General features: G+C 54.7%; 2 protein-coding genes across 2 annotated transcripts in view; one reads left to right on the top strand and one right to left on the bottom strand.

Moving 5' to 3' along the window:
• The window catches only part of LOC137355927 (protein phosphatase 1B-like), a 52,703-nt gene extending 35,269 nt beyond the window's left edge, over positions 1-17,434 (bottom strand). Inside the window, exon 1 of the mRNA XM_068021595.1 lies at positions 17,142-17,434. The gene's annotated coding sequence lies outside the window, so the exon portion shown is untranslated. The remainder of the gene's footprint in view (positions 1-17,141) is intronic.
• LOC137355928 (reticulon-3-like) overlaps positions 17,150-20,619 on the top strand; it is a 33,255-nt gene continuing 29,785 nt past the window's right edge. Inside the window, exon 1 of the mRNA XM_068021596.1 lies at positions 17,150-17,496. Within this exon, the coding sequence (XP_067877697.1) occupies positions 17,388-17,496 (109 nt within the window). The 5' untranslated portion in view covers positions 17,150-17,387. The remainder of the gene's footprint in view (positions 17,497-20,619) is intronic.

The raw sequence follows: 20,619 nt of genomic DNA, 5'->3' as shown, positions 1-20,619 counted from the left end.
ACTCACTCCCTCCACCCTCACCCCCATCTTCACCCCCCCAACACTCACTCCCTCCACCCTCACCAACACTCACTCCCTCCACCCTCACCTTCACCCCCCCAACACTCACTCCCTCCACCCTCACCAACACTCACTCCCTCCACCCTCACCCCCATCTTCACCCCCCCAACACTCACTCCCTCCACCCTCACCAACACTCACTCCCTCCACCCTCACCCCCATCTTCACCCCCCCAACACTCACTCCCTCCACCCTCACCAACACTCACTCCCTCCACCCTCACCCCCATCTTCACCCCCCCCAACACTCACTCCCTCCACCCTCACCCCCATCTTCACCCCCCCCAACACTCACTCCCTCCACCCTCACCCCCATCTTCACCCCCCCAACACTCACTCCCTCCACCCTCACCCCCATCTTCACCCCCCCCAACACTCACTCCCTCCACCCTCACCCCCATCTTCACCCCCCCCAACACTCACTCCCTCCACCCTCACCCCCATCTTCACCCCCCCCAACACTCACTCCCTCCACCCTCACCCCCATCTTCACCCCCCCCAACACTCACTCCCTCCACCCTCACCAACACTCACTCCCTCCACCCTCACCCCCATCTTCACCCCCCCCAACACTCACTCCCTCCACCCTCACCCCCATCTTCACCCCCCCCAACACTCACTCCCTCCACCCCCCCCAACACTCACTCCCTCCACCCTCACCCCCATCTTCACCCCCCCAACACTCACTCCCTCCACCCTCACCAACACTCACTCCCTCCACCCTCACCCCCATCTTCACCCCCCCAACACTCACTCCCTCCACCCTCACCAACACTCACTCCCTCCACCCTCACCCCCATCTTCACCCCCCCAACACTCACTCCCTCCACCCTCACCCCCATCTTCACCCCCCCCAACACTCACTCCCTCCACCCTCACCCCCATCTTCACCCCCCCCAACACTCACTCCCTCCACCCTCACCCCCATCTTCACCCCCCCAACACTCACTCCCTCCACCCTCACCCCCATCTTCACCCCCCCAACACTCACTCCCTCCACCCTCACCAACACTCACTCCCTCCACCCTCACCCCCATCTCACCCCCCCAACACTCACTCCCTCCACCCTCACCCCCATCTTCACCCCCCCCAACACTCACTCCCTCCACCCTCACCCCCATCTTCACCCCCCCCAACACTCACTCCCTCCACCCTCACCCCCATCTTCACCCCCCCAACACTCACTCCCTCCACCCTCACCCCCATCTTCACCCCCCCAACACTCACTCCCTCCACCCCCCCCAACACTCACTCCCTCCACCCTCACCCCCATCTTCACCCCCCCAACACTCACTCCCTCCACCCTCACCAACACTCACTCCCTCCACCCTCACCCCCATCTTCACCCCCCCAACACTCACTCCCTCCACCCTCACCAACACTCACTCCCTCCACCCTCACCCCCATCTTCACCCCCCCAACACTCACTCCCTCCACCCTCACCCCCATCTTCACCCCCCCCAACACTCACTCCCTCCACCCTCACCCCCATCTTCACCCCCCCCAACACTCACTCCCTCCACCCTCACCCCCATCTTCACCCCCCCAACACTCACTCCCTCCACCCTCACCCCCATCTTCACCCCCCCCCCAACACTCACTCCCTCCACCCCCCCCAACACTCACTCCCTCCACCCTCACCCCCATCTTCACCCCCCCAACACTCACTCCCTCCACCCTCACCAACACTCACTCCCTCCACCCTCACCCCCATCTTCACCCCCCCAACACTCACTCCCTCCACCCTCACCAACACTCACTCCCTCCACCCTCACCCCCATCTTCACCCCCCCAACACTCACTCCCTCCACCCTCACCAACACTCACTCCCTCCACCCTCACCCCCATCTTCACCCCCCCAACACTCACTCCCTCCACCCTCACCAACACTCACTCCCTCCACCCTCACCCCCATCTTCACCCCCCCAACACTCACTCCCTCCACCCTCACCCCCATCTTCACCCCCCCAACACTCACTCCCTCCACCCTCACCCCCATCTTCACCCCCCCCAACACTCACTCCCTCCACCCTCACCCCCATCTTCACCCCCCCCAACACTCACTCCCTCCACCCTCACCCCCATCTTCACCCCCCCCCAACACTCACTCCCTCCACCCCCCCCAACACTCACTCCCTCCACCCTCACCCCCATCTTCACCCCCCCAACACTCACTCCCTCCACCCTCACCAACACTCACTCCCTCCACCCTCACCCCCATCTTCACCCCCCCAACACTCACTCCCTCCACCCTCACCAACACTCACTCCCTCCACCCTCACCCCCATCTTCACCCCCCCAACACTCACTCCCTCCACCCTCACCAACACTCACTCCCTCCACCCTCACCCCCATCTTCACCCCCCCAACACTCACTCCCTCCACCCTCACCAACACTCACTCCCTCCACCCTCACCCCCATCTTCACCCCCCCAACACTCACTCCCTCCACCCTCACCCCCATCTTCACCCCCCCAACACTCACTCCCTCCACCCTCACCCCCATCTTCACCCCCCCCAACACTCACTCCCTCCACCCTCACCCCCATCTTCACCCCCCCCAACACTCACTCCCTCCACCGTCACCCCCATCTTCACCCCCCCCAACACTCAGTCCCTCCACCCTCACCCCCATCTTCACCCCCCCAACACTCACTCCCTCCACCCTCACCCCCATCTTCACCCCCCCAACACTCACTCCCTCCACCCTCACCCCCATCTTCACCCCCCCAACACTCACTCCCTCCACCCTCACCGCCATCTTCACCCCCCCAACACTCACTCCCTCCACCCTCACCCCCATCTTCACCCCCCCAACACTCACTCTCTCCACCCTCACCCCCCCAACACTCACTCCCTCCACCCTCACCCCCATCTTCACCCCCCCAACATTCACTCCCTCCACCCTCACACCCATCTTCACCCCCCCAACACTCACTCCCTCCACCCTCACCCCCATCTTCACCCCCCCAACACTCACTCCCTCCACCCTCACCCCCATCTTCACCCCAACACTCACTCCCTCCACCCTCACCCCCCCAACACCCACTCACAACCTCTACCCCATCCCCCTCACCCTCCACCCACTGCTCGCAACCCCACACTCACTACCCCCCCCCCAACCCTCTCCTCAACCACCCACTTCAACCCACACCCTCTCAGCCCCCTCCCCCCTCCCCCAGGACAGGGGGTAGAGAGTGGGGCATCCCACCCACCATAGTGATGGTTTCAGAGAGCTGTTATGGTGGCTTTGACATGAAGTCTCTGAGCCATATAGATCAGAAGGGTGTCCCCAGATTCAGTCCCTTGTCTGGGGTAGATGGTCTTGGCTGGGTCTCCAGGACAGGAAGAAGGGTCGGGGCGGGGGTGAAATGGGCCAGGATTAGGGCATTGATCATTTGGCAATATGTATGGCAGTTGGGTGAAGGCAGAACCATGTTTGGCCATGATATTGCTACAAATATCTGTCTGACTCGCAGACTGACACACAAATTAAACTGACAATGTGAGCAAGTAACGACAATGACTGACAACATTAAAACATCGAAGGAGTCCAGATTTTTAAAAAACCTTGAATCAGTAATGTGGTCATTGGGAGCTCAGCTGTCGCTGCTTGGAGTCAAGTCAATAACAACTTGCATGTATATAGCACCCTTAACATTGTAAAACATCCTAAGGAGCATTTGGCCTAACAAGGTTCATTCAGCACCTCTTGCCTACTCTCCTTGGCTTGATCACCCGGAGTGAGAGGCGACTGCACTGGGGTTTCATGTTAGTCACTCTGCCCCAAGACCAGGCAGAAGTAACCATCCACATGTCTGGGTGTGCACGTTGACAGGCTGGGCTGTCCTCTCACTGCTTAGCCCTATTTCAAGGACTTATCCCTTTAAGTTTTAACTTGCACAGTGTCAGCTGAGGCTCAGCGAGCAGCTCTCTCAACAGCACCAGAGTCAGAAAATCACGGATTCAAGTCACATTCCAGAGACTTGAGCACATAATCCAAGCCAACATTCCCAGCGCCAGTACTGAGGGAGCGCCGCACCGTCGGAGGGGCAGTACTGAGGGAGTGCCGCACTGTCGGAGGGTCAGTACTGAGGGAGTGCCGCACCGTCGGAGGGGCAGTACTGAGGGAGTGCCGCACTGTCGGAGGGGCAGTACTGAGGGAGTGCCGCACTGTCGGAGGGTCAGTACTGAGGGAGTGCCGCACCGTCGGAGGGGCAGTACTGAGGGAGTGCCGCACTGTCGGAGGGGCAGTACTGAGGGAGTGCCGCACTGTCGGAGGGGCAGTACTGAGGGAGTGCCGCACTGTCGGAGGGGCAGTACTGAGGGAGTGCCGCACCGTCGGAGGAGCAGTACTGAGGGAGTGCCGCACTGTCGGAGGGGCAGTACTGAGGGAGTGCCGCACTGTCGGAGGGGCAGTACTGAGGGAGTGCCGCACTGTCGGAGGTGCCATCTTTCAGATGTTAAGCCAAGGCCCCATCTTCCCTCTCATGTGGATGTAGAAGATCCCAGTGGCCACTATTTCAAAGACAAGCAGAGGTGTTATCCTCAGTGTTCTGGTCAACCATTACCCATTAAATGACAATTTCCACATTATAACAGTGACTACACTTCAAAAGTATTCCATTAGCTATATAGCACTTCAGGGTATTCTGAGGCAGTGAGAAGCACTATAGAAATGCCAGTGTTTCTTTCAACATCACAAATAGAGATTATCTCAATCACAGAATTGTTAGCACAGAAGGAGGCCATTCAGCCCATCGTGTCCGTGCTGGCTCTCTGAAGGAGCAATTTACCTCGTGCCACTCCCCTGTCCTCTCCCCATAATCCTGAACATTCTTCCTTTTCAGATAATTATCTAATTCCCTCTTGAAGGCCTCGATTGAACCTGCCTCCACCACACTCTCAGACAGTGCACTCCAGATCCTAAACACTCACTGAACCTGCCTCCACCACACTCTCAGACAGTGCATTCCAGATCCTAAACACTCACTGAACCTGCCTCCACCACACTCTCAGACAGTGCATTCCAGATCCTAAACACACACTGAACCTGCCTCCACCACACTCTCAGACAGTGCATTCCAGATCCTAAACACTCACTGAACCTGCCTCCACCACACTCTCAGACAGTGCATTCCAGATCCTAAACACTCACTGAACCTGCCTCCACCACACTCTCAGACAGTGCACGCCAGATCCTAAACACTCACTGAACCTGCCTCCACCACACTCTCAGACAGGGCATTCCAGATCCTAAACACTCACTGAACCTGCCTCCACCACACTCTCAGACAGTGCACTCCAGATCCTAAACACTCACTGAACCTGCCTCCACCACACTCTCAGACAGTGCACTCCAGATCCTAAACACTCACTGAACCTGCCTCCACCACACTCTCAGACAGTGCATTCCAGATCCTAAACACTCACTGAACCTGCCTACACCACACTCTCAGACAGTGCACTCTAGATCCTAAACACTCACTGAACCTGCCTCCACCACACTCTCAGACAGTGCACTCCAGATCCTAAACACTCACTGAACCTGCCTCCACCACACTCTCAGACAGTGCATTCCAGATCCTAAACACTCACTGAACCTGCCTCCACCACACTCTCAGACAGTGCATTCCAGATCCTAAACACTCACTGAACCTGCCTCCACCACACTCTCAGACAGTGCATTCCAGATCCTAAACACTCACTGAACCTGCCTCCACCACACTCTCAGACAGTGCATTCCAGATCCTAAACACTCACTGAACCTGCCTCCACCACACTCTCAGACAGGGCATTCCAGATCCTAAACACTCACTGAACCTGCCTCCACCACACTCTCAGACAGTGCATTCCAGATCCTAAACACACACTGAACCTGCCTCCACCACACTCTCAGACAGTGCATTCCAGATCCTAAACACTCACTGAACCTGCCTCCACCACACTCTCAGACAGTGCATTCCAGATCCTAAACACTCACTGAACCTGCCTCCACCACACTCTCAGACAGGGCATTCCAGATCCTAAACACTCACTGAACCTGCCTCCACCACACTCTCAGACAGTGCATTCCAGATCCTAAACACGCTGTGTGAATAAGTTATTCCTCAGGTCTCCATTGCTTCTTTTACCAATTACCTTAAATCTGTGCCCTCTCGTTCTCGATCCCTCCCCCAATGGGAACAGTTTCTCTCTATCTACTCTGTCCAGACCCCTCATGATTTTTGAATACCTCTATCAAATCACCTCTTAACCTTCTCTTCTCCCAGGAAAACAGTGCTAACTTCTCCAATCTATCTTCATAACTGAAGTTCCTCATCCCTGGAACCATTCTCATGAATCTTTTCTGCACTCTCTCCAATGCCCTCTCGTATTTCCTCAAGTGCGGCGCCCAGAACTGGACACAATACTCCAGCTGAGGCCGAATTAATGTCTTATACAAGTTCAACATAACCTCCTTGCTCTTGTACTCTATGCCCCTATTAATAAAGCCCAGGATACTGTATGCTTTATTAATCGCTCTCTCAACCTGTCCTGCCACCTTCAATGACTGATGCACATATACACCCAGGTCCCTCTGCTCCTTCACCCCCTTTAGAATAGTACCCTTTATTCTATATTGTCTCTCCATGTTCTTCCTATCAAAATGAATCACTTTACATTTCTCTGCATTAAATTTTATCTGCCACCTGTCTGCCCATTCCACCAACCTGCCCATGTCCTTTTGAAGTTCTACACTATCCTCCTCACAGTTCACAATGTTTCCAAGTTTTGTATCATCTGCAAACTTTGAAATTGTGCCCTGAACACCAAGGTCTAGGTTATTAATATATATCAGGAAGAGCAAGGGTCCCAACACTGACCCCTGGGAAACTCCACTACAAACCTTCCTCCAGCCCAAAGAACATCCATTATCCACTACTCTCTGTATCCTGTCACTCAGTCAATTCCGTATCCATGTTGCTACTGTCCCTTTCATTTCATGAGCTGTAAGTTTGCTCACAAGTCTGTTCTGTGGCACTGTATCAAATGGCTTTTGGAAGTCCATGCATTATCCTCATCAACACTTTTGGTTACCTCTTCAAAAAACTCCAGCAAGTTAGTTAAAAACAAATTTCCCTCAACAAATCCATGCTGGCTTTCCTTAATTAACCCGCATTTGCCCAAATGACTATTAATTTTGTCCAGAATTATCATTTCAAGAGGTTTCCCCACCACTGAAGTTGAACTGAGTGGCCTGTAGTTGCTTTACATCCTTTTTTGAACAAGGGTGTAACATTTCCAATCTCCAGTCCTCTAGAACCAACCCCGAGTCTAAGGGAGTCTGGAAAATTATGGCCAGTGCCTCTGCGATTTCCACCCTCACTTCCCTCAGTATTCTTGGATGCATTTCATCCGGTCCTGGTGCCTTACCAACTTTAAGTCTAGACAGACTATCTAATACCTCCTCCTTATCAATTTTAAACTCTTCAAGTGTCTGAATTACCCCCTCTTTCACCATCTGGTGATGGCCATCTTGTTATTTATGGGATGTTGCTGTGTACAAGTATTTCTTTAAAGGGGGGGGGAATTTGTTTTTTTAAAAACAAAGACCAGATTCTTAAAATTCTTGCACTTGTGCTTAAATTCCTTTATGCCCTTACACCTCCCTCTCTTAGTGAACTATCCAGGCCCACAAACCCCCCCCACCACCCAAAAGAACTCTCTGCATCCGCCCCCCCCTCACTACTTGCCCCACCATTGGCAGCTGTGTTGTTAGCCTCATGCTGTGGAATTCCCTCACTAAACCGCTCCACCTCTCCATTCTCCTTAAAACCCAGCTCTTTGGCCAGGCCAATACAGATCATCCCCACTTTCCCCCATCTCCATGCCCCCTTGGCTTGACCTCAGCTTGTACCTCAAGCCTCTTAGGACTTAATTCTTCAAACCTTAAAAGGCCCAGATGACTAATTGCTACTGGGCAATTCGAGATCAATAGTCTACAATGATTGCACCCTCCTCCCCTGCCCCCAGTCAGTCCTGTCTCTGCCCAGCAGTCTCACAAGCTGCACTCGATGGCTATGGGTTACTGTGAATCCAGCCTGAGATTCAGTCAGTTCCATATCCCCTAAATCAGCTCTTTAACAGCTTGCTCACTAATGCTGTAAATACAGTTTCACTGCATCACACTTAGTAATGGGCCACAGGCACAGAAACACCAGCTTGCAGACGGAAGTCTCTAGAAGCTTGTCACCTCTCTATCTGTCTCCCTCTTCATCTCAGTGTTTCCCGACTACATTCCTTCCTTTATTCCTGCTTTCTCTCCCTCCCTCACTTTATTTTCTTTACTTAACCACACACCCCCAGTCTTTCACTTTTTTTTTGCCACCGTTTCTTTCTGTCGTTCATTTCTTCTTCTCTGTCTCTCTGCTGCAGTGTTCTATTTATTGTTCAGTGACATCACTGCACTCTCTCTCTCTCTCTCTATTGATGTTATGTTGTGTTATCTGCAACGCATAACACATCAGTAACCTGAAAGGGAACCATTTTAGGAGAGTTTCAGTGACAGCACAAGCTTGCCCTATTTTTGGAATGTCTAATTCGGGATTGTTAGACCCAGCAGAGTGACATATTTTAAATCGACCAACAGACTGCACAAAATTCAACTTTGCATTGGCCTCACAAAGGAGCACAGTGCAAATTGTAAGAAGGAGGTTTCACTTTGCTGCTGAGTGACAGGCATCCATTCATTAAATCCTGCAGCCCCCCACCTTCCCCCAGTTATCTCCTCTTCTCTCTAACCCTGGGAATGTATACAGGGACACAGTTTGTGCTGCCCTTGGATTATTTGTTACTATTGATTATCAATAGAGAGAGGCTGCTGCTTCTAGTTACTCCTGCTTGCAAGCAACTGAAATAACACTGGCTTGAACTTCACATCGAGCAGAGCTTGGAGCTCCAGGGCTCCCCTGGTGGCTCAGTTGGTCAGTGATTGTCCACTCTGACCCTGGGACATACAGGCTCAGTTGGTCAGTGATTGTCCACTCTGACCCTGGGACATACAGGCTCAGTTGGTCAGTGATTGTCCACTCTGACCCTGGGACATACAGGCTCAGTTGGTCAGTGATTGTCCACTCTGACCCTGGGACATACAGGCTCAGTTGGTCAGTGATTGTCCACTCTGACCCTGGGACATACAGGCTCAGTTGGTCAGTGATTGTCCACTCTGATCCTGGGACTAAGCCGAGATATCTGTTCTCACTCAGCACTCTCAGACATTGCTCACTCTATTCCATGGGCACCCAATGTCCCCACACCTGATCAATATCCAGTGAGCTCCTGCTGAGCATCCAAAAGGACAGGATTGGGTTCAGCAGTGAGGTACTCCATGGCCGAATAGCGCATTGACTATCCACACACACTGATCAACCGTTACACAGCACAGAGACAACACCTTCGGAGAAAGGCAGAAGGAAAAATTACATGAAGAAAATAAATCTTTCCCACAGACAGGAATCATCATTGATAGCAAAGAAAGTGCCTTTTCCCTCAGTAAAACCTTTCGAAGAATGTTCACCGACAGCACCTTCCAAACCCTGAAGAACAAACGCAGCAGATGCATGGGAACATCACCACCTGTAAGTTCCCCTCCAAGCCACACACCATCCTGACTTGGAAATATGTTCCTTCACTGTTGCTGGATCAAAATCCTGGAAATCCCTATCCTATAATATTGTGGATGCACCTTCACCACAATGACTGCTGTGATTCAAGGCGGCAGCTCACCACCAATTCTCAAGAGCAATTAGGGATGGGAAATAAATGCTGACTTAGCGAGCAACACCCACACAGCTGAATGAACAAATCAAAACTAAAAATGAAAGGTGTGGTAAAGGGTCTGGGATATATCAGAGGTATGGTAAAGGGTCTGGGATAGATCAGAGGTATGGTAAAGGGTCTGAGATAGATCAGAGGTATGGTAAAGGGTCTGGGATATATCAGAGGTATGGTAAAGGGTCTGGGATAGATCAGAGGTATGGTAAAGGGTCTGGGATAGATCAGAGGTATGGTAAAGGGTCTGGGATATATCAGAGGTATGGTAAAGGGTCTGGGATAGATCAGAGGTATGGTAAAGGGTCTGAGATAGATCAGAGGTATGGTAAAGGGTCTGGGATATATCAGAGGTATGGTAAAGGGTCTGAGATAGATCAGAGGTATGGTAAAGGGTGTGGGATATATCAGAGGTATGGTAAAGGGTCTGGGATAGATCAGAGGTATGGTAAAGGGTCTGGGATATATCAGAGGTATGGTAAAGGGTCTGGGATAGATCAGAGGTATGGTAAAGGGTCTGGGATAGATCAGAGGTATGGTAAAGGGTCTGAGATAGATCAGAGGTATGGTAAAGGGTGTGGGATAGATCAGAGGTATGGTAAAGAGTGTGGGATATATCAGAGGTATGGTAAAGGGTTGGGATATATCAGAGGTATGGTAAAGAGTGTGGGATATATCAGAGGTATGGTAAAGGGTCTGGGATATAGCAGAGCATTCCAGTAAGAGGCTGAAGGAGGTGTATTAAGCTGTGTGCCCCTGAGAGTCTCAGTCAGGGTGCACACTCACTGCAGACCATACCCGGTAGAGCTTCTGTCTGAGGGAAATAATGGCAGATTCCAGGACTGGTTATGAATGTGTTAAAACTGGGTATTGATTTGTGCTCATCTCGTGTTCACTGAATGTGCAGCCCAATTGATTTGAACAAACAGGATTACACAATAATATCCAAATATAGGTCAACATCTACCAGAGATACTTCAATAAAACGTTCAAACTGCCTCTCGTGCACAACTTGCCTCCCAGAATGTGCTGATTCACGCTAAAGGATGGTTCCAAAGGCATGAGACAGCCTCTGGTAACTTGTCCAAGTGACCTTTCTTCCTGAGTGATGACAGACAATGGCTATGAGCAGTGCGTGGTTTGGTTTGGCAACGTGATGGGGGTGGAGAGGGGAGAGAGGTGGGGAGGGGGGAGAGGTGGGGAGGGGGGAGAGGTGGGGAGGGGGGGAGAGGTGGGGAGGGGGGAGAGGTGGGGAGGGGGGAGAGGTGAGGAGGGGGGAGAGGTGAGGAGGGGGGAGAGGTGGGGAGGGGGGAGAGGTGGGAGGGGGGGAGAGGTGGGGGAGGGGGGAGAGGTGGTCAGACTCAGCATTTGGCCAACAGCAGATGGGGGACTGGTTAAGGCCAACGTGCGTTCTGGATCAGAAAATGGTGGGTTTGAGCCCCAATGCAGAGATTAGTGCCCCATAATAGAGGCCAACACTGACAGTGTCAGTACTGAGGGAGCGCCGCACAGTCGGAGGGTCAGTACTGAGGGAGCGCCGCACAGTCGGAGGGTCAGTACTGAGGGAGCGCCGCACAGTCGGAGGGTCAGTACTGAGGGAGTGCCGCACTGTCGGAGGGTCAGTACTGAGGGAGCGCCGCACAGTCGGAGGGTCAGTACTGAGGGAGCGCCGCACAGTCGGAGGGTCAGTACTGAGGGAGTGCCGCACTGTCGGAGGGTCAGTACTGAGGGAGCGCCGCACTGTCGGAGGGTCAGTACTGAGGGAGTGCCGCACTGTCGGAGGGTCAGTACTGAGGGAGTGCCGCCACCGTCGGAGGGTCAGTACTGAGGGAGCGCCGCACTGTCGGAGGGTCAGTACTGAGGGAGTGCCGCACCGTCGGAGGGTCAGTACTGAGGAAGCGCCGCACAGTCGGAGGGTCAGTACTGAGGGAGCGCCGCACAGTCGGAGGGTCAGTACTGAGGGAGCGCCGCACAGTCGGAGGGTCAGTACTGAGGGAGCGCCGCACAGTCGGAGGGGTCAGTACTGAGGGAGCGCCGCACTGTCGAGGGTCAGTACTGAGGGAGCGCCGCACTGTCGGAGGGTCAGTACTGAGGGAGCGCCGCACTGTTGGAGGGTCAGTACTGAGGGGAGCGCCGCACTGTCGGAGGGTCAGTACTGAGAGAGCGCCGCACTGTCGGAGGGTCAGTACTGAGTGAGCGCCGCACTGTCGGAGGGTCAGTACTGAAGGAGCGCCGCACTGTCGGAGGGTCAGTACTGAGGGAGTGCCCGCACTGTCGGAGGGTCAGTACTGAGGGAGTGCCGCACCGTCGGAGGGTCAGTACTGAGGGAGTGCCGCACCGTCGAAGGGTCAGTACTGAGGAAGTGCCGCACTGTCGGAGGGTCAGTACTGAGGAAGTGCCGCACTGTCGGAGGGTCAGTACTGAGGGAGTGCCGCACCGTCGGAGGGTCAGTACTGAGGAAGTGCCGCACTGTCGGAGGGTCAGTACTGAGGGGAGTGCCGCACCGTCGGAGGGTCAGTACTGAGGAAGCGCCGCACTGTCGGAGGGTCAGTACTGAGGGAGTGCCGCACTGTCGGAGGGTCAGTACTGAGGGAGCGCCGCACCGTCGGAGGGTCAGTACTGAGGAAGTGCCGCACTGTCGGAGGGTCAGTACTGAGAGAGCGCCGCACTGTCGGAGGGTCAGTACTGAGAGAGCGCCGCACTGTCGGAGGGTCAGGACTGAGGAAGCGCCGCACTGTCGGAGGGTCAGTACTGAGGGGAGCGCCGCACTGTCGGTAGGGTCAGTACTGAGGGAGTGCCGCACTGTCGGAGGGTCAGTACTGAGGGAGTGCCGCACTGTCGGAGGGTCAGTACTGAGGGAGTGCCGCACTGTCGGAGGGTCAGTACTGAGGGAGTGCCGCACTGTCGGAGGGTCAGTACTGAGGGGAGTGCCGCACTGTCGGGAGGGTCAGTACTGAGGGAGTGCCGCACCGTCGGAGGGTCAGTACTGAGGAAGTGCCGCACTGTCGGAGGGTCAGTACTGAGGGAGTGCCGCACTGTCGGAGGGTCAGTACTGAGAGAGCGCCGCACTGTCGGAGGGTCAGTACTGAGGGAGTGCCGCACTGTCGGAGGGTCAGTACTGAGGGAGTGCCGCACTGTCGGAGGGTCAGTACTGAGGGAGTGCCGCACTGTCGGAGGGTCAGTACTGAGGGAGTGCCGCACTGTCGGAGGGTCAGTACTGAGAGAGCGCCGCACTGTCGGAGGGTCAGGACTGAGGAAGCGCCGCACTGTCGGAGGGTCAGTACTGAGGGAGCGCCGCACTGTCGGAGGGTCAGTACTGAGGGAGCGCCGCACTGTCGGAGGGTCAGTACTGAGGGAGTGCCGCACTGTCGGAGGGTCAGTACTGAGGGAGTGCCGCACTGTCGAGGGTCAGTACTGAGGGAGTGCCGCACTGTCGGAGGGTCAGTACTGAGGGAGTGCCGCACTGTCGGAGGGTCAGTACTGAGGGAGTGCCGCACTGTCGGAGGGTCAGTACTGAGGGAGTGCCGCACCGTCGGAGGGTCAGTACTGAGGAAGCGCCGCACTGTCGGAGGGGGCTGTCCATCAGATGAAACTTTAAACTGACACCAGTCTGTCCCCACTATTGGCAGAGCAGGGGGACCCTCATTGCCCTGGTTGTTTCAGGCACTATGTGAAAACAAGTCTTTTGTTCTATAGCTGGTCTGCTGTCTGCTCCAGACTGGTGCAGACTTTCTAGCCAAACCTGGGGACCAAAGGTGGTTAACAGGAGTTCCCGGGGTCAAAATGGAGGTGGTCCTTCAAAGCCACATAATTGGGGTGTGGGATCATGCTGACCTGACACTGGCTCTGCCACTGGGTGTCAGAGGCTTTTTGACTGTGGGCTTGAGTACAGTTAAACAGACCTCCACAGGCATGCCCTCATCAGTCTGGAATCAGCAGCAAGATGGTCCTCTCTAGCCCAGGGACACTCTGGCAGATTGGAGCACCCCAACTACTGCTGCAGCCTGGGAGAAGTTACTCAAAACAGGCCCGGGATCCAAACTGGGATCGCGGATCTGTCCTGCTTCAGGAATATACTGGTTGGGCAATTACACTCCAAAGCACCAAGGCTCAGAATAGGGCACAATCGTTCAGCTGATTACATATTCAGAAAGGATTACAAGTCAAACTCTCAACGTGGGGGAGGAGAGGAGCATTCAGGGGAATGTGTAGCATATTTTGCCACTAACACATTTGTCTAGAATTGACAGCAGCAGAGGAGACCCGTAGGAACATAGCAGGAGTAGGCCATTCGGCCCCTTCAGCCTGCTCTACCATTCAATAAAATCATGGCTGATCTGATCTTGGCCTCAACTCCAGTTCTGCCTGTTCTCCATAACCCTTGAGCCCACCCCTACGGTTTAAAAATGAACTAAAACATGCTGGTACCAGAATGTCTGCAGGCTCCTCATTGATCTGTGTCCCAACATTCCCAATGTTTACTTGTCAAGTGAGCCTTGTGGCCTGGAAGTAACAAGTCAGCAGCAGAATCCGGGAGAATTTACAGCTTTGTTAAAATCAGGTGGATTCTACAGCAACAACCTGCATTTATATAGCACCTTTAAAGTAAGAAAACTTTCCCGTGCACTTTTCAGGAGCATTATCAGACAACCATTTGACAGCGAGCCACATAAGGAGATAGTATGACCGGTGACCAAAAAAACCTGGTCAAAGAGGTAGCATTAAAGAAGTGTCACAAAAGAGAGAGAGGTGGAGAGGTGGCGAGGCTTAGGGAGGGAATTCCAGAGCTTAGGGCCCCAGGCAGCTGAAGGCACGGCCAGTCAATGGTGGAACGATGGGAATCGGGGGATGGACAAGAGGCCAGAACTGGAGGAGCGCAGAGATCTCGGAGGGTTGGAGGGCTGGAAGAGGTTACAGAGATAGGGAGTGGGGGGGGGGGGGGGGGGGGGTGAGACCATACAGTCATTTGTAAACAGGTGGGAGATGCATTATGTCAGGGAACACGATGTGTTTCACAAGGAAAAATTGTTATTGCCTTCGTAAAACAGCATCTGCTGAATTACCAAGAGCAGTGTAAAGGATATTTGCCGGTACGAGCACAAAACCATTATCTTACACGTTTTGTCACAACCTAATTGTCACCCTTAACTTTTTGAATCAATACCAAAGGTAAAATATGAAGAAGCAATTGTTCTCCTTCCAGAACAATCACCAGACCCAGAATATCTGTAGTCTGCAAACTAACAACTCTGAGAACTCAAACTTTCTTTCATTCACAGCAGCAGTTCCTTAATCAAGGTTTGCACACAGTCACCCAATGTTTACTTAACAGCAAGTAGATTTCACAGCCTTAAAGGGACACAGTTGCACTTCAGCAGAAAATAATACATTGTATCTTACACTCTTCAACCTATAAAACAATACGTCCTCTGAAATTGTGCTGGGAACAAGATCTTAAAAATAGCATATCAGCATTCAACAGACATAACATGCTACAAGTTACACTTTTCTACGATGCAGAACAACCTTATAAAGAGAAACGTGCTTCTGACAAACATGTTACAATTTGCACAGCTCCCTGACTTTATAAACAATTACACTCTGAATGACCTCGGACTGACACAAGTAGGAAGAAGTCAACTTAAACGCATGGGGAGGGGAGGGGAGGGGAGGGGAGGGGAGGGGATGGGGTGGGACAGGGGGTTGGGGAGGCCGAGATTAATTATGTTGTGCTGGTTTGCCTCATTAAGGGCAAGCACTCACAGTAAGACAGTGGTTTAAATAGGCAAAATATGCTGAGATCAATGAGAGGGAAATTGTCACTGCTTCTAAATTTCAGGCTCCGTGACAACGACCGTCTTTCTTTTTAAAAACCAGCTTTTTGGCTTTTCCTCATACTCATGCATTATTTGACTTTACCACATATTCCCATCACCCCTCCATTGGCAGCACTGACTTCAGTTACCTGTGCCCCATACTCTGTAATTCCTAACCCTTTCACCTCTCTACCTCTTTCCTGCTAAAGCCCACTTAAAAATCCACCTCTTTGACCAGACGTTTATTCACCAGCCCCAACATCTCCTTCTTTCACTCGGCTGCCATCCCAAAGATAGGCTTCCCACCCCTGAGACTTGAGTCTGTTATCCAGGTTGACATCCCAGTCCAGTACTGAGACAGCGCTGTACTATCGGAGGATCAGTACTGAGGGAGCGCCGCACTGTCGGAGGGTCAGTACTGAGGAAGTGCTACACTGTCGGGGGGGTCAGTACTGAGGGAGTGCTACACTGTCGGGGGGTCAGTACTGAGGGAATGCTACACTGTCGGGGGGTCAGTACTGAGGGAGCGCTGCACTGTCGGAGGGTCAGTACTGAGGAAGTGCCGCACTGTCGGAGGGTCAGTACTGAGGAAGTGCCGCACTGTCGGAGGGTCAGTACTGAGGGAGTGCTACACTGTCGGAGGGTCAGTACTGAGGAAGTGCCGCACTGTCGGAGGGTCAGTACTGAGAGAGTGCTACACTGTCGGGGGGGTCAGTACTGAGGGAGTGCTACACTGTCGGGGGGGTCAGTACTGAGGGAGTGCTGCACAGTCAGAGGTGCCATCTTTCAGATGAAAATGAAAGACTTACATTTCTCCAATACCTTTCAGCACCTCAGGATGTCCCAAAGTACTTTACAGCCAATGAAGTAGTTTTAAAATGTAGGAAACATTAAATTAAGGCCTGTCTGCCCTTGCAGATGCACCTAAAATCGGGGAAGTTCTCCCCAGTGTACTGAGGCCAAAATTCGTTTCTTAACCAGCATCACTTCTGAGCAAAAGCAAAATACTGCGGATGCTGGAAATCTGAAATAAAAACAAGAAATGCTGGAACCACTCAGCAGGTCTGGGCAGTATGTGTGGAAAGAGAAGCAGAGTTAACGTTTCGGGTGGGTCACTGACCGAAGAAGGGTCACTGACCCGAAACGTTAACTCTGCTTCTCTTTCCACACATACTGCCAGACCTGCTGAGTGATTCCAGCATTTCTTGTTTTTATTTCACTTCTAAGTAGATGATCTGGTCATTATCACATTGCTGTGTGGGATCTTGCTATGCGCAAATTGGCTCCGCGTTTTCGCACAATCCAATGTTAAAATAGTACTTTACTGGCTGCCCTTTGGGACGTGCTGAGGTTAGATAATATGAATACCAGTCTTCTAGAAGATGACTGTATTTTGTTTTGCCCTCACCGCACCGTTTTGCTGACGTGAAACTAATGATCGACGCCGCCTCACCTCTCACCCTGTTTTGCAGATGGAGGGGAGGTGGGAGGGCTCTTCTTTTCCCCTTCCCACTCGGTCTCCTCCTGCGTTTGCAATAAAGAGCTGCGGATCGGATCGTAGACATTAGTGAGAGTGAGAGGGAGAGTGAGAGTGAGAGTGAGAGGACAGGGCGGAGTGGCGACCCTCACAGAACAGAGAAATCATCATTATCCACAAAAACAAAACTCAAAGCCAGCAGAGAGACAAGATTGAAAAGCAATGGAAGATCAGAGGCAATCTTCCCACATTACCTCCTCCAAAGGAAGTGAAGGTACTGTGGATCTATTCCCAGGAATAACCGCCAAAGACTGCTCAGGAGCTTCTCTAGGTAATGAACATTGTTGGGGAAATATTGCATTTACAATCTTCTTTTGGGGGGTGGGGGAAAGGGGTTTGTAACGTTGTGGTTGCAATCTGCTACATACAGAAAAGAATGGAATTGGAATCTGCTGGAGAAGTTACAGATCTTACTGCAGGGGTTTGGGGGCAAGTGGAGGTCATTTTAATAGAAAGCAGGGATGGGGAGGGAAGGGTTAACAGTAGAGGGGGGAATGGGGGGTAGTGGAGGAGGGGGAATGGGGCGTGGAGGAGGAGGAGGAGTGGAGGAGGAGTGGAGGAATGGGGGGTCGTGGAGGAGGGGGAGAATGGGGGGTAGAGGAGGAGGGGGAGAATGGGGGGGTAGAGGAGGAGGGGGAGAATGGGGGGTAGTGGAGGAGGGGGAGAATGGGGGGTAGTGGAGGAGGGGGGAGAATGGGGGGTAGAGGAGGAGGGGGAGAATGGGGGGTCGTGGAGGGAGGGGGAGAATGGGGGGTCGTGGAGGAGGGGGAATGGGGCGTGGAGGAGGAGGAGGAGTGGAGGAGGAGGGGAGGAATGGGGGGTCGTGGAGGAGGGGGAGAATGGGGGGTAGAGGAGGAGGGGGAGAATGGGGGTAGAGGAGGAGGGGGAGAATGGGGGGTAGAGGAGGAGGGGGAGAATGGGGGGTAGAGGAGGAGGGGAGAAATGGGGGGTAGAGGAGGAGGGGGAGAATGGGGGGGTAGAGGAGGAGGGGGAGAATGGGGGGGGTGTGAGGTTGAAGGAGGCCGAGTCTGACCCTCTCTTTAAGCGGGTGGGGGGGGGTGGGGGGTAGGAGTGGCCGCTGCTGCCGCGTGCCCGATCGGCTCGCTCCCGGGGGATGGCGCGCGGTATCCGATCTCCGTAGCGCGCTCCCGGCGCCGGGAATGAGTGACTCTTCCTGCGCGCTCGCTACATTGTATCGTCACCCGCGCTCCCGTCACCCTGGTTACATTGTGTCCGGGTTCCTGCTCTGATCCAGTGAATCCCCGCTCTCTCTCCCCCTCACAGCGCAGGGCGCGGGGGCTCCTGCTCTGATCCAGTGAATCCCCGCTCTCTCTCCCCCCTCACAGCGCAGGCGCGGGGGGCTCCTGCTCTGATACAGTGTATCCCGCGCGCGCTTCCCATTCGACACAAAGTGTCCGCGCGGATCCGCACTGCGGAACCAGCCCCGCCCCGCCGCCGAACCCGATCCACTCCCATTCCCCCCCCACTCCCCACCCCCACATCCCCCGCGATCCACTCCCATTCCCCCCCCCCACTCCCCCCCCACTCCCCAGCCGCCCGATCCACTCCCATTCCCCCCCCACTCCCCCCCCCACTCCCCCCCCCACTCCCCCCGATCCACTCCATTCCCCCCCATTCCCCCCCACTCCCCCCCCACTCCCTCCCCCCCACTCCCCCCCCCCACTCCCCCCCCCCACTCCCCCCCCCCCACACTCCCCCCACTCCCCCCCCCCACACTCCCCCCACTCCCCCCCCACTCCCCCCGATCCACTCCCATTCCCCCCCCCACTCCCCCCCCACTCCCCCCCCACTCCCCCCACACTCCCCCCCCACTCCCCCCCCACTCCCCCCCCACTCCCCCCGATCCACTCCCACTCCCCCCCCCACTCCCCCCCCCACTCCCCCCGATCCACTCCCATTCACCCCCCCACTCCCCCCCCCACTCCCCCCCCACTCCCCCGATCCACTCCCATTCCCCCCCCACTCCCCCCCACTCCCCCCCCTCCCCACTCCCCCGATCCACTCCCACTCCCCCCCCCACTCCCGATCCACTCCCATTCCCCCCCACCACTCCCCCCCCCTCCCCCCACTCCCCCCGATCCACTCCCATTCCCCCCCCCCACTCCCCCCCATTTCCCCCCCCACTCCCCCCGATCCACTCCCATTCCCCCCCCACTCCCCCCCATTTCCTCCCCCCCACTCCCCCGATCCACTCCCATTCCAACCCCCCCCCCCGCAGTCCACTCCCTCTTCACCCCCTCCACACTCCCCCCGATCCACTCCCATTCCACCCCCCCTCCCCCCCACCGTGGTCCACTCCCTCTTCCTCCCCCCCCCACTCTCCCCGATCCACTCCCATTCCACCCCCCCCCGCAGTCCACTCCCTCTTCACCCCCTCCCCACTCCCCCCGATCCTCTCCCATTCCACCCCCCCCCGCAGTCCACTCCCTCTTCACTCCCCCCGATCCACTCCCATTCCCCCCCCACTCCCCCCGATCCACTCCCATTCCACCCCCCCCCCCGCAGTCCACTCCCTCTTCACCCCCTCCCCACTCCCCCCGATCCTCTCCCATTCCACCCCCCCCCCCGCAGTCCACTCCCTCTTCACCCCCTCCCCACTCCCCCCGATCCACTCCCATTCCAGCCCCCCCCTGCAGTCCACTCCCTCTTCACCCCCCTCCCCACTCCCCCCGATCCACTCCCTCTTTCCCCCCCCCCACTCCCATTTCCCCCATCCCTGCTACATATTGGACATGTATCTGAATCCAGTTTTACTTTCTGGTTTGAAGCTGACATGCCAGCACCCCGAGGAGCCATTTCATCTTTATGGCTGCTCTCCCCGTCTCCCATTGTGTTATATTCTACTTCTGTGTCGTCCTGCAGTGGAAATCACCTGCTGAGGTGTGTTGGGAGGGAGTGCCATGTTGTGTTGGGGTCCCAGTTATTTCCAGCTTGGGGAAGGTGAATGGCGACAGAGAGCAGTGTGTTTGCCTGTGTCCTGAGGGACATGACTCAGCTTTGCAGTAGATGACATTGCACCTGGCATGAGATTCACCGACTGACCGGGCACGATTCCAAAACTCGGTGAGGACTTTGTAAAATAAATGAGCAGCCTGAGCATCAATCTTAGAGGAATAGACTGGGGCTCCTGTTCCCCAGCAGCTTCCTACTCCTGTCACCCATGTTTAAGTGGGTCTGTGCGTGAATGTACATTAATTATCAGTGTCAGCCAAGGCTCAGTGGGTCACAGTCTGGCTTCTGAATCAATCAATTGAAGGTTTGATCCCCACTTGAGCACATTATACAGGGTTTACACTCCTGAGTGCCTTTTAGTTAGGGCGCAGTGCAAATCGGGCATTCCTTAGGAGATGCAAGAAGTAGCTGTTCCTGTGCT

The sequence above is a fragment of the Heterodontus francisci genome, chromosome 44 (genome assembly GCF_036365525.1).
Source record: "Heterodontus francisci isolate sHetFra1 chromosome 44, sHetFra1.hap1, whole genome shotgun sequence".
NCBI lineage: Eukaryota > Metazoa > Chordata > Chondrichthyes > Heterodontiformes > Heterodontidae > Heterodontus > Heterodontus francisci.
The sequence above is the reverse complement of the archived record's forward strand: the minus strand, read 5'-3'. Positions and strand labels throughout refer to the sequence as shown.